General features: G+C 38.5%; 1 protein-coding gene across 1 annotated transcript in view; it reads left to right on the forward strand.

Moving 5' to 3' along the window:
* Nucleotides 1–14,792, forward strand: part of RBMS3 (RNA binding motif single stranded interacting protein 3) — a 687,926-nt gene that overhangs the window by 99,757 nt on the left and 573,377 nt on the right. The window contains 1 exon segment of the mRNA XM_048952200.1: nt 856–924. Within this exon segment, the coding sequence (XP_048808157.1) occupies nt 856–924 (69 nt within the window).

Below are 14,792 nucleotides of genomic sequence, written 5' to 3' on the forward strand. Positions count from 1 at the left end.
CTGTGTCACGCTAAGTTCCAACATAAACCAGCAGTAAGTGATGTAGAAGCACACAATCTAAAAACTGTGGATAACATACATTAAAATCACCATTGGTATTCTGTTAGCTCTCATATTGCATCGATTCTTCTGTGCTGTCAAATGCAGTTCGAAGAGTTGTGTGCATATGATGCACAAAATATGAATATAGAAATCCATGGCATGGACTTTTTATTTGTGCTTTCAAAAAGTGCAAGATGAAAGAAATGCAGGGATTAATTACAAAGACTAATTTTCTTATAAGAAAGGTTAGTAAGTAACTAGTATATCTTATAACGTATTTTAAAAGATCAAAGTTTCACTTCTGTTTGAGGTGGAGGGGTCCTGAAAGAACACATTTGCTTCACTTTCTGTGAGTTAAAAATAGCTTCCATATAACTTGTATGAAGTCTGGAATGAAACATCACTATTGAGTTTGGGGGAAAAAAAAAGATGTAACCTCCCAAAGCAAGCAGACAAACTTCTTTAATGATAACTTTCTGAAATCAATTAGAATTTAGAACAAGTTTGCTTATAACTGAATGAATTACTTGGTTGAAAGGCAGTGCTTTGCAGCCCAGGTTTATAATAGGGTCTGGCATTAAATTTACAGTCTAAGTGGCACGCGGAAGTTGAGGTGAAAATTGGGGTACTGAGATTCAAGGCTAAAGGGCATTGCTAACAAATCAAGCAAACTTCTTTCACTTCTGATTTACTATATCATATGTATAGTTTCTTGAGATTGTTTTTTTTTTAACATGGTATATTACATGGTAGAAACTGAAGGCCATTGTAAATGTTGGTGAATATTTGAGATATCAATCTTTTATTTTGCAGAGAACTACAGCCAGCAAGACTTCAAGTGCTCCTTCCTACAGCAGATGGTCCAGTTCACAGCCCCATCAGGTAATTTGCCCTTGTCAAAAAGGATATGAAGCTCTGGTTGATGCATGATTCCTTTTAAAATGAATCTACGAGGAGAATTACCTACCTGTGTTTATCCGTGTGTAGGTCATGCTGATCTGAGGTGGTTGCAGGACATTCTATGGCAGACAGTTAGATTCAATTGATGCTTACAAAGAGGCTTCCTCTAATGCATTTATGTGGAAAATGGTTTGTGTGAATCATTATGTTTGGATGAGGGGCCCAGAATACATACCTTTGCATTAAATAGATCAGTAGCCTGCTAATATCAAATGCATTTACATGACTCAAGGTCTAGACAAAGAGAGATGGAGAACCTCTGGGGAATCTGAGTATAGATTAGGATATGTCTTATATTTTCTCTAGAAAAGATTCAGTAATGGTTATTTCTGGGAAAGAGGGGGAAGATCAGCCCAAAGATCTGAATGTAGGGATTAGATTGCAAACTTTTGAAGTTTATCTTCTGTAGAATATAGTTTGTGTATGATGAAGTATGATATTTGCATGTGGGGCATCAAAGAATTTTGCATGCAATAAAAGGATTTCTTGTCTGCTAATATTAAATGCACTTGGTTGGCTTGCGACCTACATAAATTAGTAACCAGAACAATGACCTGGAAATTAAATGATGGATCAGGACCCGTTTCCAGAAGTCTGTGTTACTGTTAGTGGCCAAAAGGTGGAGGCAAAGAGGCAGCTGTATTGTGTCAATGTAGCAAAAGAAGTGTGACAGTCTGAAAGGGGGATTTGTGAGGCTAAGTTTAAGTGCATTTTTTTGAGGCATGTTATCTGGACAGGGAGGCTTAAAGTCTTATGTGCGCATAAAAGAAGATACAATAGTAAAAAGAGTGATAGTATTAAACACATTATATCACATTATATAGTTCAAGACAAAAGGAGAACCAGAACAAAGATTTGGGATCTTAATGATGGATTGCAACCTATCCCGCACTCTAGGGAATTTCTCCATGAAGGATTAGATAATAGCTGAGTTCAAAAGTGGAGGCTGGAAGGCAGATACAGTAGGTCACCTGAGCAAAAGGGCACGTGTATTTGTATGAAAGTGAAGATTGATTGGTTAAACTTTAGAAAATGGTCATGACAGTGGTTAGTTGCTGGCAGGGAAGGCCAGCCCAAATACCTGTACTGTGGGTCAGCTCTCTCTTACTCTTTGCCAGCGATGGTAATGTATGAAGTCATGTTTGCCCACATGCCTTCCTTCCCCAGATATTTTTCCACTACTTAGAACAAATAAGTTGTGAAGTGAATGTGTGCACTTGCATTCTGGAAGGTCAGCTGTATCCTGGGCTGCATCAAAAGAGGGTTGGCCAGCAGGGAGAGGGAGGAGATTGCCTCCTCCTGCTGTGCCCTCATGAGGCCCTATTTTGGAATACTGTGTTCAGGCCTGGGGCTTCCAGCACAAGAAAGATAAAGAGCTGTTGGAGCAGGTCCAGAGGAGTGCCACAAAGTTGGTCAGAGGGCTTGAAAACCTCCTTTATGAAGAAAATTTGAGGGAGATAGGCTTGTTTAGCCTGGAGAAGAGAAAGCTCTTGGGAGATTTTATTGGGGCATTCCAGTACTTGAAAGGAGCTTATAAGCAGGAGAGGGATTAACTTTTTATATGATGTGAGAAATAAAAGAGCGGATATTTAGTTTAGATATTAGGAAGGATTTTTTACTCAGAAGATGGTGAGGCACTGGCACAGGCTGCCCAGAGAAGGTGTGAATGCCCTTTTCCTGGAGGCATTCAAGGCCTGGTTGGATGTGGCTGTGGGCAATGTGATCTGCTGTGTGGCAACCCTAGTCATGTTAGGAGGTTGGAACCATATAGATGATCTTTATGATTCCTTCCAACCTAAACGACTCTGTGATTCTAAGAAATACGCAGAGGAACTTGTAAACTGAAACCAAAGATAGACAATTGTTTTTGTTTCCTGACTATCACTAATTATTGTAAATTATTTTTTCATAAAAACTTGTTACTTAGTGTTTCTGGGGTTTTATCAAAGCCAACCCTTTCTTGACTACAGACAAGCAAATGACTGACTTGAAATGGAGGATTTCCACTAAAGCAACTTTATCAAAACTTGGGTTTGTTTAGTACTGATGATGTTTAAGTTGCTTTCCCCAAATCTCTACTTCTGCTCCTTTCCAGTGTCTTTCCACCTTTGCTGCTGCTGTTCCTTACTTTTTTAAAATAAATTTGTATTTACCAAGAGAGGGAAAGCTTCCAATATGTTAAATCTTGATCTTGAAAACTAAAGCCAGAGAAACTATGAATTTCATTTATATTCAAGTAGGAATGGGAAAGATGGCTAAATGCTTTGTGGAGTTCATTACCTGTTTCATCATCCTGAACAGTTTTCTTAATATTTTTCTCTGGGAACTGTAGGAATATTCTTTGTCCCATCTATGTAACGTTGTGCTCGTTCTGCTTGCTGAAATTTGTGTACTTTTTCCCTCTCTCAGGCTTCAAGTTTTCATTTTTGGTCAGGAGGAGATGAAGAATGTGTGGGAAATGTTAATTTCTTTTACTGGTAATTGTATACCCTATCCTAGGGGATTACAAAGTGATCAGGGACAAGTGCATGTGGTGCTGATTTTTAAATCTCCTGAAACATATTCCAAAAGACAAGTGTCACATTAGCAATATGTACGCATGGAGTTCTACTAGAATGCACAAGACTGAAATGGTAACGATGGTTCTCCTCTTTCTGCATGTTTGAATTGGTTATTAAGCTTAATTGGAGTTGCATTCCTAAGTCAGGAGGAGTTGATCCTAACAAATTGTAAGAAATGCACTTTACACTCTACGCACTTGATTTCCTTCTGAGGTGGGAGGGAAAAGATAAGTACATAATAAAGATTGTTTGTAGCGTTACAATCCTGTCAGATTCCTGGTAGAGCTTTAGGATTAACTACCAGGAATGTTCTTTGAAAGGATGTCTAGACCATCCAAGATCTGCAGGGGGAAAAATGTTGTAATGTGTTAAATCATGCCTGTGGTAATTCTCCTCCATCTGTGTTGTACCCTGCATCTTTTAATCTCACCTTCCTTTGCCATTCACGCTCAAATCTTCTTGTTTTCATCCTTGTTTATTGTAAGCTTTCTGTCTTCTATGTTTTGGGTTTAGTAAGCTTATGAACTTGCCTCACAGATATTACAAATGTCAGTTCTAACTGGGAACATGTGAAGCCCTGCTGTGGTTCAGTTTGGGAGGCCTCAGTACTGTGGTGCACTCTCATGAGCTGAAAGTGGCAAAATATTTGCATTGGATCAGAGATTCATATTCAGCCTTGCAACTTGCCAGAATCTATAAATAGTTTTCATAAACATTTTTTAAAGTTGGATTTTGAAGAAAGATTAAAGTGCATATTGTCTACGTTTTCTACAGCCTCATGCAGTGCACACAGCGAAGGCTTTTCCACATATTGTACAAGAATTCACACAGAAATCTAACAGAGCTACATGACTTAGACCTTTGATGGATCTAAGAAATGTTAAAGTTAAATTGATTTCCTCTTTCCCTCCTCCAAGTTTTCTTTTTTCATTTCCTTTGTATGTGTCAAGTATGAAGGCCCATTGGATGAGAGATCTTGAAAGGGTCCCACAGGTGGGGTCAATGAGTCACTGAATACAACAGATTTCTTTTACTGAATTATTCTACTTTCTACTACCTAGACATGCTTGTATTTTGTTTTGGATGAGCTGAATTATGTTTATCTAACTCAAATACTCTATCTGGGGACAGTTTTTAATAAGTTCCTATTAACTCAACACTCTCATGGGCATGTGGAATTTATGTGCTTGGGTTTTCTGATGTGAAACTGTTCAGATTTTTTTTTTTTTTTTTATCCTACCCCTTGGGCCTGGGAAAGTGTCGTGCTGCAGGGGAGGCATCCTTAGAACTTGATTAAGAGGTTCCTTCTGACTGCCCTGGGAAAGACACATTACTACCTGCTTCAAACTGGCTTTTTTTGAGCATTCCACTTTCTCAGTGTCAGAATAAGAAGCCAGTAGTCTAAAAGGTTGATCTTTTTGAAGCCAAGGAATTAATCTATTTAATTAGAGGATTGAGAGGGAGCAGGGAAGCCAAACTGAATCTCAAATTCTGAACTGGCTTCCAAGGAGCTGTGTTAGACCTTAACGGCTCCAAATGCATTAAACTTGCTTGAGGGATGGAATCAAGGAGAAGATACAAATGTACACTAATGAGCTAACATTACCTATGCTGCCTTTCTTTATGTTTCTTGATGTGTGAAGAATTCTGTAGCAATTTTGGAAAAAACTCTAAAGTGAGTTTAATTTTTATGTGGTACTCTAAAGACCATTTGTGCTTACTGCTGATGAAAATGAAGGAGAAAGTGGAACTTAGTCATATCATCATGCCTAATATCTAATCCAATGTTGCTTTTGCTGAGTGAGATGGCAGCCATAGCATAGTGTCTCACAGTGTTGATGTATCTATATATGGGATGCCCTGTCTCTTGCTAGGAACAGAGGTATACAGGCAGAGTGTGACACAGGGCACTTGGTGTTGGAGTTCAGCTATTCCTAGAAGCAGTTTTAACGGTGATACCTTCCTGCTGAATGAAGGAGAATCTTTTCTTGCTTGTGAGCATACAAGTCAGTTTGTCAAGAGAAACCAATCACTTAGTCTCCTTTGTTAGCTGGCACTTTCAGGACAATATTACAGTTATTTTGCACAAGGATTTCTGGAATTTAGAGATGGTTAGATTAACTTACTTTCTAAAATAGTAAAAACAGGGATTTTTAGTCCTATGTGCTAAAGGAGCCTGCAGAAAAACTGGCACCTTAAATGCCATTTAAAAATAATACTGAACACTTCAACATCTTTCCCCATCCCATCTCTATCACCAAAACATTAGTTTGAGCTAATGAAACAAAAATACAGGAAATAAAATGATGTCCAATGGGCCAAGGGACTGGAACATTTTCAGCCAGAGTTGCTGCTCTGTCTTTCTGGTGTTGGCAGCACAAGCTTCTTGCTTTCTTGTAGATAGTCAAAGCTTTGTCCCTTGCTGAACTCTGCATCAGTACCTTAATTAAGGTCAGAATGTGTGGGTTTTTTTTCTTTAATATCCTGCTCTTTAAACATAGAGATAAGTAGTACATTTTAGTACGCAGTGGTTAGCAGCTTTCTTGGGACTTGGAACAGACAGGGATGATGACAACCACTCAGTGTAGGACCTGAATTTAAAACAGGCTAACTCTTTTGCCATAGAATTTGGTAATTTATTGTGCAGTTTCTTCATGACTAAGACAATAGGAGTCCCAATGCAGAAGAAGGAACATATATTTCAACTTACTATAGTAGCTGCTTCATTGAATTTCAGATCTTAGATTTTAGTATATATAATTTCTATCTTTCCTACTTGCTTTTCATTATTAGAACCAGTCTCTTTCCAATCTTTCTTCCCTTTTTCTTCCCTTTCACTTGGGTTTTAGCTTTGTATTCTTCCTGCATGGAACAGTAACATCTTGATAATCATAGAAAACTCCAGCTGAAAGGGACCCACAAAGATCATGAAGTTCAACTCCTGACTCCACACTGGACACTCAAAGTTCAAACCTTATGTCTGAGAGCATTGTCAAAGTTCTTCAACTCTGACAGCTTGGGGCTTTAAGCACTCCACTGGGGAGCCTGTTCCAGTGCCCAACCACACTCTGGTGAAGAAATCTTTCTTAATATTCAGTCTGATAAGAAGATAATTATATGTAGACATCAGTTCAGTAGCTTCTTCCTTGGTATGCGAGTCCAAACTGAATTTTATGCTCAATCACTCAGTGCAGGACTAGAGTGTTTATTATAGAGTTTTCAGAAGCTATGCTGGCTATGGCTATTGGTAGCAGTTTGAATGGTTCAAGCAGCAGCAATAATAGTAATTGGGATTGTTGCAACCTGCTTGTATGAGAAATAAGAGGTGCTCATTTATTAGATCAGGGAGACGAGTGAGGCATTTGTCACGTTACCTGAACACAAAGGTTATTGAAGCACTTGTTAGCTACAGCTCAGAAGATCCCTTCTGCAAAGTGATGTTTCTTAACTAGTGGATATCTGATTTCAGATACTATAAAAATTCTTGTAGTCAACTGTTCTGGATCTCCCTTGTTGATATTTTTGTTTGTTTTCTTTTGGTGCCTCAAGTATGACTTGAAAAAAAGTCAGTATTAAGAAAGTCACTGTCTGATGACTCAGCCATTTGCCTTTCTGCTGAGCACTGCAAACTGTCACAGTAAACATTAGGTTAAGTGCCTATCCACTAGAAAATATTCTGAAAACACCAACAAGTTTCCCAGAAGTCACTGAACAGCTGTCAGATGGCAACAGCATTTTGTCACTATTAACCTAGGCTTGAGCTGTGCCAGTCTGTTCATCTTACTGAGAATGACTTGGTCCAACTACTATGCTTAAACCTTATTGTAAAGGTTGGATGAGATATATGGCAATTTTCCAAAAGCTGGCAAGATAACCCAAGCCACAGAAATATGTTGCTGCCTCCTGGCACTTGGCATGAAACCAAAAGAACTGTAGCAAAATTTAGTGTGTCTAATCAAAGTTAGTGAGGGAAATTTTTCAGTCTTGCAATAAATCATGAGTATAAAATCCCTGAATACTTTCTTGTCATATATCTTCTCAAAAGTATACATACCTCTGAGCCATATATTATAACAAGTTTACATCAATTAAGGCCAGTTCTCATAGCACTTTGGTCCTACTTTTTTGTTATAGTTGTTTATTTTTATTAAATAGTCTTTGGGTAAGCTCTTAAAATGATATGTAGAATTAAGTAAAATGAGTTCCTTGTGGGGATTTCTTTACACAATATCAGACAGACTGGCTGAATGTACTTAATGATTTATTTAATGATTTATTAAAACTCAGTTTGATTTGAAAGCTTGTGTAAGCAAGTATAGATAATCAAAAACTTATTGAAAAGCATGAAATTTAAAGAAATTAGTGAATTCCTAAGTTTGCTGAAAGATTTTTTGGGGGGAAAATATCAACGTCTGATCAGTATTCCAAGTTTGCTGTTATACATAGTATATTAGTTGTTATGTAAATCACAACTTTGTGCTATTTTGCCTATTAATAAGGCTGATCCAAACTCAAGTGAAGTGCAAACTAGTGGTTTCTGGTTTTCTTGTTTCATCCCTCATAGCACTTGCCATTTCTTTGTTAAAGATTGCTGCTCACTGCAAACCAAGTGATTGATTCTAAAGTTTGAGGCTTCCTCAGTGCAATCTGTGGGCCTCTGCTTCTGGCATGATGCTTTGGGTAAGCCCTCGTTAAGGAAGGCTAAAATTGACAGCTGCTTCCTAAAGTGGAATCTGCTTTTAAATTAGGATCTGGAGCTGCAACTTCATGGAGGTCACTGCCAAGGGTAGGGCAGACCTGTTTATCTCTGTCTACTATGCAGGTAACAAGAGACTGTAGCACGCTATTGGATACTCAGTTAAATGCATAGGTACAGCCAGGTGCATAAGCTATTTGTATTGTATGAAGATAATTCTGCCAAATGAGACTGGAAGTAGTTGTACTCAGTCAAGCAGAGTACAGTGTAAACTTAGCTTTGAAAAGCTGAGGAGTTCATAAGTAAAATAAGAAGGAGGGAACTCAAAGGAAACTTTTCTTGAGGCCAGTGGTGGAATGAATGAATGTACGTGGCATTATTCAAAGTTTGCTCATATGACTATGATAGTTGTTGGGTTGGCAAAATGACCAACCAGCCTATTGAATTTAGTGTAAACTGCAAGTGGGATGAGCACCTCCACCTGGAGGGCTGAAAATAGCAGCAGGTAATGCCTGCTTCCAATATTCCTTATACTGCTTATGGAGAAATACTTCAGTCTGTCTGATAGCATCAGTTGCCTTCATCCTGCAGTGCTGTCAGCTGTTGTTTCCCTTTGGAAATGAATGAAAACTTGTTTGAAAGCAAGGAATTCTTGTGTAAATGACAAAATATTGTTAACTGTCCTCTGCAATCTACATAACTTTTGCCTCTAGACTTAGCAGTGGATTACTTTTAGTGTCTATGACCACATATGTCATATATGAATATGCATGTAAAACTCTGATGACGTGAGTCTTAGGCATTAGTTTACATTGCACAACAGCTACATGAATCTAGTATTACAGTTCTAGTCTGGTGCTTTGCAGAAGTTACCAATCTGAATCTTAGTAAACTAATTAAGTTGAATTTTTCAAGACTTTTTAATCTAAAATATTTGTATTGTTACATTTAAAGAAAAAAAAATGCCCCTTTGCCTAACAGTTCTGTTCACTGATTTTTCACTCCCCACACCTGTTGCAGAAGTGCTAAGTTACAGCTTGAACCAGTGATTGAGCAGCTGGTGGAAAGGCAGGGCCAACCCGAGGGTGCTCAGGTGCATGCAATGTGTCTGAGTGACTGGAATGGATGGAGCCAGGATCCACCCCTTTCCAGACCTTATTTAAGGGCTGGCCGTGGAGGCAAGGGTATCTTGATGGAGATCTCTGCTTACCTGCAGCCTTCTGAAGGTAAGCAGATTTTCTTCCTTAGTTTCTGCATCCACAGCTGCTGTGGTGGGGCTTGTCCTCATTTGCTGCAGCCTAGGACTTTGACACCCCACTATTATTGCTGTTCTTTCCATCACATTATAGCATTACAATGCCCTAGCATTTGTGTGTATTTCCTGTGTGTGTACTGTCTTAATAATAATCCAATGATTCAAATTTTAGAAGTGTATTATTTATGTTATTTAAACCTGAAATGTGTTTTCATAAAGACTGAACATAATAAGAACTATTTGTAGATATAGTACTGTATCTTTTTCTCTTTAAGCATTGGAGAAAAATACAGTGGTTTGCTTCTTATTGTTAGTCAAGTTCTAAGATGCTTTGGGTATTTTGTTGGACTTTCAAGCTGATGTTTTTTAAGTGTAACCTGGTTGATCTTAAAATGAGCATACAAGAAAGGCTGTGTTTGAAAAGATAATTCTAAACAGCTGTCATAAAAGTTTTTTTGTTTCTTTTTTTTTTTTCGCTAGACTATCTAGCCTGTTATTCTATTTACTTGGTAATTATTTCTGATGACACATTTAAAGTTATTTATTTTGTTGCATGCATACGTATATGTAGTTATGGGAAATGTATGCTTGGTTTGCTGTAGTTTGCAAAGAGAAATATATGCTGTGTTGAGGGAAAGTAATAGCATTTGTGATGACTTCTGTATGCATCAAGCTTCCAGAAATGTGTCTGTCAGTTATACTTGTCACTCAGACCTATTTTTTTTTTAACCTGGTGGAATTTTGTAACATTTAAAAAGACTGAAACCAATAGGATTCTACAGAAACCTCATTTAAAGTTAATAAAGTAAAAAATTTCTCCGTGTCACGTTTCATATTGTCACCAGAAGTTGTCCCAGCTCTTCTAGAAACTCCCACTTCAAAATTGAGAACTCACCGGAATGTTCTTTCCGTAACTCTTTGACTATTTTTATCTCAGCAAATTGAGCTTATTGATGCTCCCTTTGTGAATCTCAGCTGCTCCCATATTGCTTGGCCTATTTTGACCAAATTTGGTGAAGCAAGGAAAGAGCACACAAGTTTGTACGTGGACTGTAAGAGCAAAGTAGAAGATAGTTATGTCTCATAAATGGTATGCGTGAGACCTCCCCTCATTAGACACCTAGCAACTCATGAGGGGAAAATGATGCTATGGATTTCCTAGCAATAAGATAGGAATCTTAGTGGTGGGTGTCCTCCACTCTTTTAGGAGTGATGCTAAGTTTTCTTCCCTGTGCAGATTTTCATGTTAAGGGATGAGCTCATACCAGAGCTTAAAGAACAAATCAGTTCAAGTCAAACATCTACAAGAGGCATATACATTCATCAACAGGCTTTGTTAGTTGTGTCCTTTACACAGCTACATTGTTAAATCTAACAAAATTCTGGATTGGATCAATTGAATTTGAAACTTCTCTGAGGAGCTTATCTCCTTGCTATACCTGGCGTGTTATTCCTGACTTTTCTCCTAGTTACCTGGCCAGGTATGGAGTTACTGACAATATTATTTGAAATGCCACATGACTTCACACTAGGGTCTTTCCATTACTCTGCCATTGTATCCCTGATGTGCCCGTGCTAAGAACAAAGATTAGAAAAGAATTTAACATGCTAAAATTTCACCTTACCGAATGACACATTTAATAAAATATATTTTGAAATGTAGGTTCCTTGGTTTTGACTTTGCTGTGACATCTAAAAAGATAAAAGCTGCCAGCAGATGGGATTTTGACAATTGTTAGTAATTCAACTTGATCTTTCTTACTTTAAACTTAATTGTTCTTGGAATGAACAGTTCATAGAGGATTTTCTTCTTTTTAAATGCTGCTTGCTGGCTAATGCAATCAATTTGATGCAAAATATAATTAGCATGATAAGTTGAAGCCTATGTATACTACTGCTTTCTCCCTGCTTCCTTCAGATTGCAAATGCTTTTGTAAGATTGGAAGATAGGTAGGAACAAAAGGGTTTAAGTTATTTTTAGGTGACTTTTGCCCTTCTGTCCTATCGTTTGGAAGTAACAGATGATGGACTCTGCTCTTTGTACCCCTCATTTTTCATACTCTTGAAGCCTTAAATCTGGAAAGGAAGTGTGACCAAGAGACCACCTCTGGATTCACCATCAGCCGTTCTAACAACAATGTTGGTCATTTTCCAGAGCAAACACAAGCTGAGGAATATGGTTAACCTTCAGAGGACAAACTGCTGTTGTTGAGCTGTGTCCAAGGGGAGATCCAGGGTTAGTTTGTGGATCAGGGCTCATGGCATAGAGTTGTTTGCCTTTTCTAAATGAGTTTCAGACAAAATGTTCTGCAAAATTTTTTACCTTTCCTATTTTTCACGGGGAAGAGTAGGAAGATGTGTGGATTGTTTCAATAACCAAAATGATGATAATTCTGTTTGATAATTAACCGTGCAAATTTGGAGGAAACAATAAGTGGATTGACAAACAGTCTGCAGGCTAAATTTTGGGAATAGCTGGAAAATCTAATTTTATTAGAAATGTAAGTTTTGCTTTATAATGAGGAATGACAGGGCCTTCTGCTGCAACTTTCGTGGTAACTTTAGAGTATCTTTATATAGTATAATTTAAAATGTATGTACCCTGTAACAGGGAAATTGCAATCTTTGTATGAATCATAACAAATTACCGATGGAAAATGCCTCTTAAACATAAAGACCAGTTCCTCCACAGATACAATTCACATTAACTCTGTTAGTGAAGAGATTCTCCAATCAACATTGTTGTCTTTGGGTTGTTTTTTGAATGCGGGCTGTTTATAGAGGCCCTTTTTCTTAATTTTGGAGTTGGTTTGAAAAAGATTCCTTAATTAAAGATCTCAATATTGCAGTTTTACCTCAACAATTTCTGAGCTCTGCTGTTTCACAATGAAACATAGCCATTGGATACAAGTAAAATTGTATCAGAATGCTTGCTGATCTTCGTGTTTCAAGGTGTAGATTAGTTGTCTCCTGACCTGATATTTTAGAATCACAGAATATTCTGAGCTGGAAGGGATTCGTAAGGATCATGGAATCCAATTTCTGTCTCCACACAGAACAACCCAAAATTCAAACCCTATGTCTGAGGATATTTTCCAAATGATCCTTGAACTCCAACAGCTTGGGGCTGTGCCCACCATCCTCTGGTGATGAGTGTTTACTTAACCCCCCCCGACCCTCCCCTGACACAGCTGCATGCTGTTTCTTTGGTCTTCTCACTGTCAACAGAGAGATCAGTGCCTGCCTCTCCCACCCACCTTGTGAGGAGCTGTAGGCTGTGATGAGGTCTCCTCTTTGGGCTGAACAAACCAAGTGACTTCAGCCAGGTCTCATAAGTTTTGCCCTCTGGATGTCTTAGTCCTTTGGATGCTCTGTAATAGTTTTCTATCCTTCATATGTTGTGGTGCTGTCGTGGCTTGAACCAGTGATTTGAGCACCTGGTGAGAAGGCAGGGTCAATCTAAGGGAGCTCAGGTGCATGTAATCACCCAAGTGACTGGAACAGGTGGAGCCAGGATCCAACCCTTCTCAGACCTCATTTAAGTGTTGGCTTTGGAGACAAGGGCATCCTGATGGAGATCCCTGCCTACTTGAGGCATTCTGAAAGTAAGCAGCTTCTTTCCTTTGCTTCTGTGCTGACAACTGTTGCATTTGAGCAACTCTTCACTTGCAGCAGCCTGGTACTTTGCTACTTTACTGTCCCTGCTGCACTTTCCATTGCATTACAGGTTCCCAAACCTACATGCAGTGCTTGTGGTGAGGCCACACAGAGCAGGAGAGTGCATACCCTTGCCTGGCTGGCAGTCACAGCCTGATGTATCCCAGCATATGTAAGTACCTTTTGGTTGCTAGGTCATGCTGTTGACAAATATTCAACTTTCTGTCAATCAGAACACCCAGATCTTTTTCTGCTGAGCTTCTTTCCAATCTGTACATGAAGCCAGTGTTGCCCTGCTGCAGGTGCAGAATCCAGCGGTTGCTATGGTTAAGCTTAATGTGGTTTCTCTTTTGTTCAGTCAAGATATATTGATATCTTAAAAACAAAAAAAACAAAAAAAAAACAAGCCCACAGCCTTTCAAGTTTGGTGCTTCTACCACTTCTATGTTTTGCCATTCTGTATTAACAGTGAATGAGTTACCCAGTGGTTAGCGAATGAAAATTGAACTTTTACATGGGATGTTGATATTAATGTGAGGTTGAGGGTGATTCTTCTCCCGGCATTTCTGGAGGTTCCACGTCATCCTGATGATCGTCTTTAATCTGGAGATATATTTCTGACAAACCTTGATATTTCCCTGGCAGAAGCTAGTTAGCTTTCCCAAAATCAATAAAGCTGGCATTAAGCTATACTCTCAGTAGTTTGGTGTCCTATTGAAGAATTGTTTTTAAGATACATGATTTCTAGAACACCACTGTTCTGCTGAGAAGAATATACTGCAGAGTGGCTGTCCTGTTATCTGCAAAGTGGTCTATTGGATTTAAATGGTGTTATTTTAATAAGTAATAATATTTTGCATGCGGGAAGATGAAATTGTTTAAAAAGCCAAGGTCCTACAAATAACTTGCAATAATATAGGACTAGAACTCTAATTCAAGTCTAAGTAAAACACCCTACTCTAAGAAAAAAAAAAAATCTGGAATGGAGATAATGTAGATAATTCTATATAAGCTTTTTGTGGACCTTGTCATAAATCTACTATTTCTTGTTTCGGGAATGGTGGGTGTGAAAGAAAACTATTAGTATGGTGGAGGAAAATAAAAATCTGCATAGGAATATTAACTGAAATTTCTTCCTCATTATTGAAGACTTAATACAAAACAAGCTTTTGAAAAGGCTGATGTACTGGAACTAGAAATCCTGTAGGCTTTAGTAGGAAAAAATGTTATGATGAACAATGTCGCTCCAGCAAAATGAATGGTTCCACTGGGTTCTTTCTAATAGGTGTGAATGGCACCCGACTGGAAAATAATTGATGTATTTCATTTATTTGAATCCTGTACCATATGCGCAGGTTGAAATGCAGCTGTTAATTGTATAGCTGTAAAATTAAGAAGTAGTGTGTTTAGTTTTGGGCACCTCAATAGAGAAAGGACGTTGAGGTGCTGGAGCCGCTCCAAAGAAGGGCTACAAGGCTTGTGAAGGGCTTGGAGAACATGCTGTACATGGAGCGACTGAAGGAACTGGGGATGTTCAGTTTAGGGAAGATGAGGCTGAGGAGAGACCTTGTTGCTCTCTTCAAATACCTGAAAGGTGATTGTAGCGAGAGTGGGGTTTCTG

This window comes from Lagopus muta, chromosome 7, assembly GCF_023343835.1.
Source record: "Lagopus muta isolate bLagMut1 chromosome 7, bLagMut1 primary, whole genome shotgun sequence".
In the NCBI taxonomy this organism is placed as follows: Eukaryota; Metazoa; Chordata; class Aves; order Galliformes; family Phasianidae; genus Lagopus; species Lagopus muta.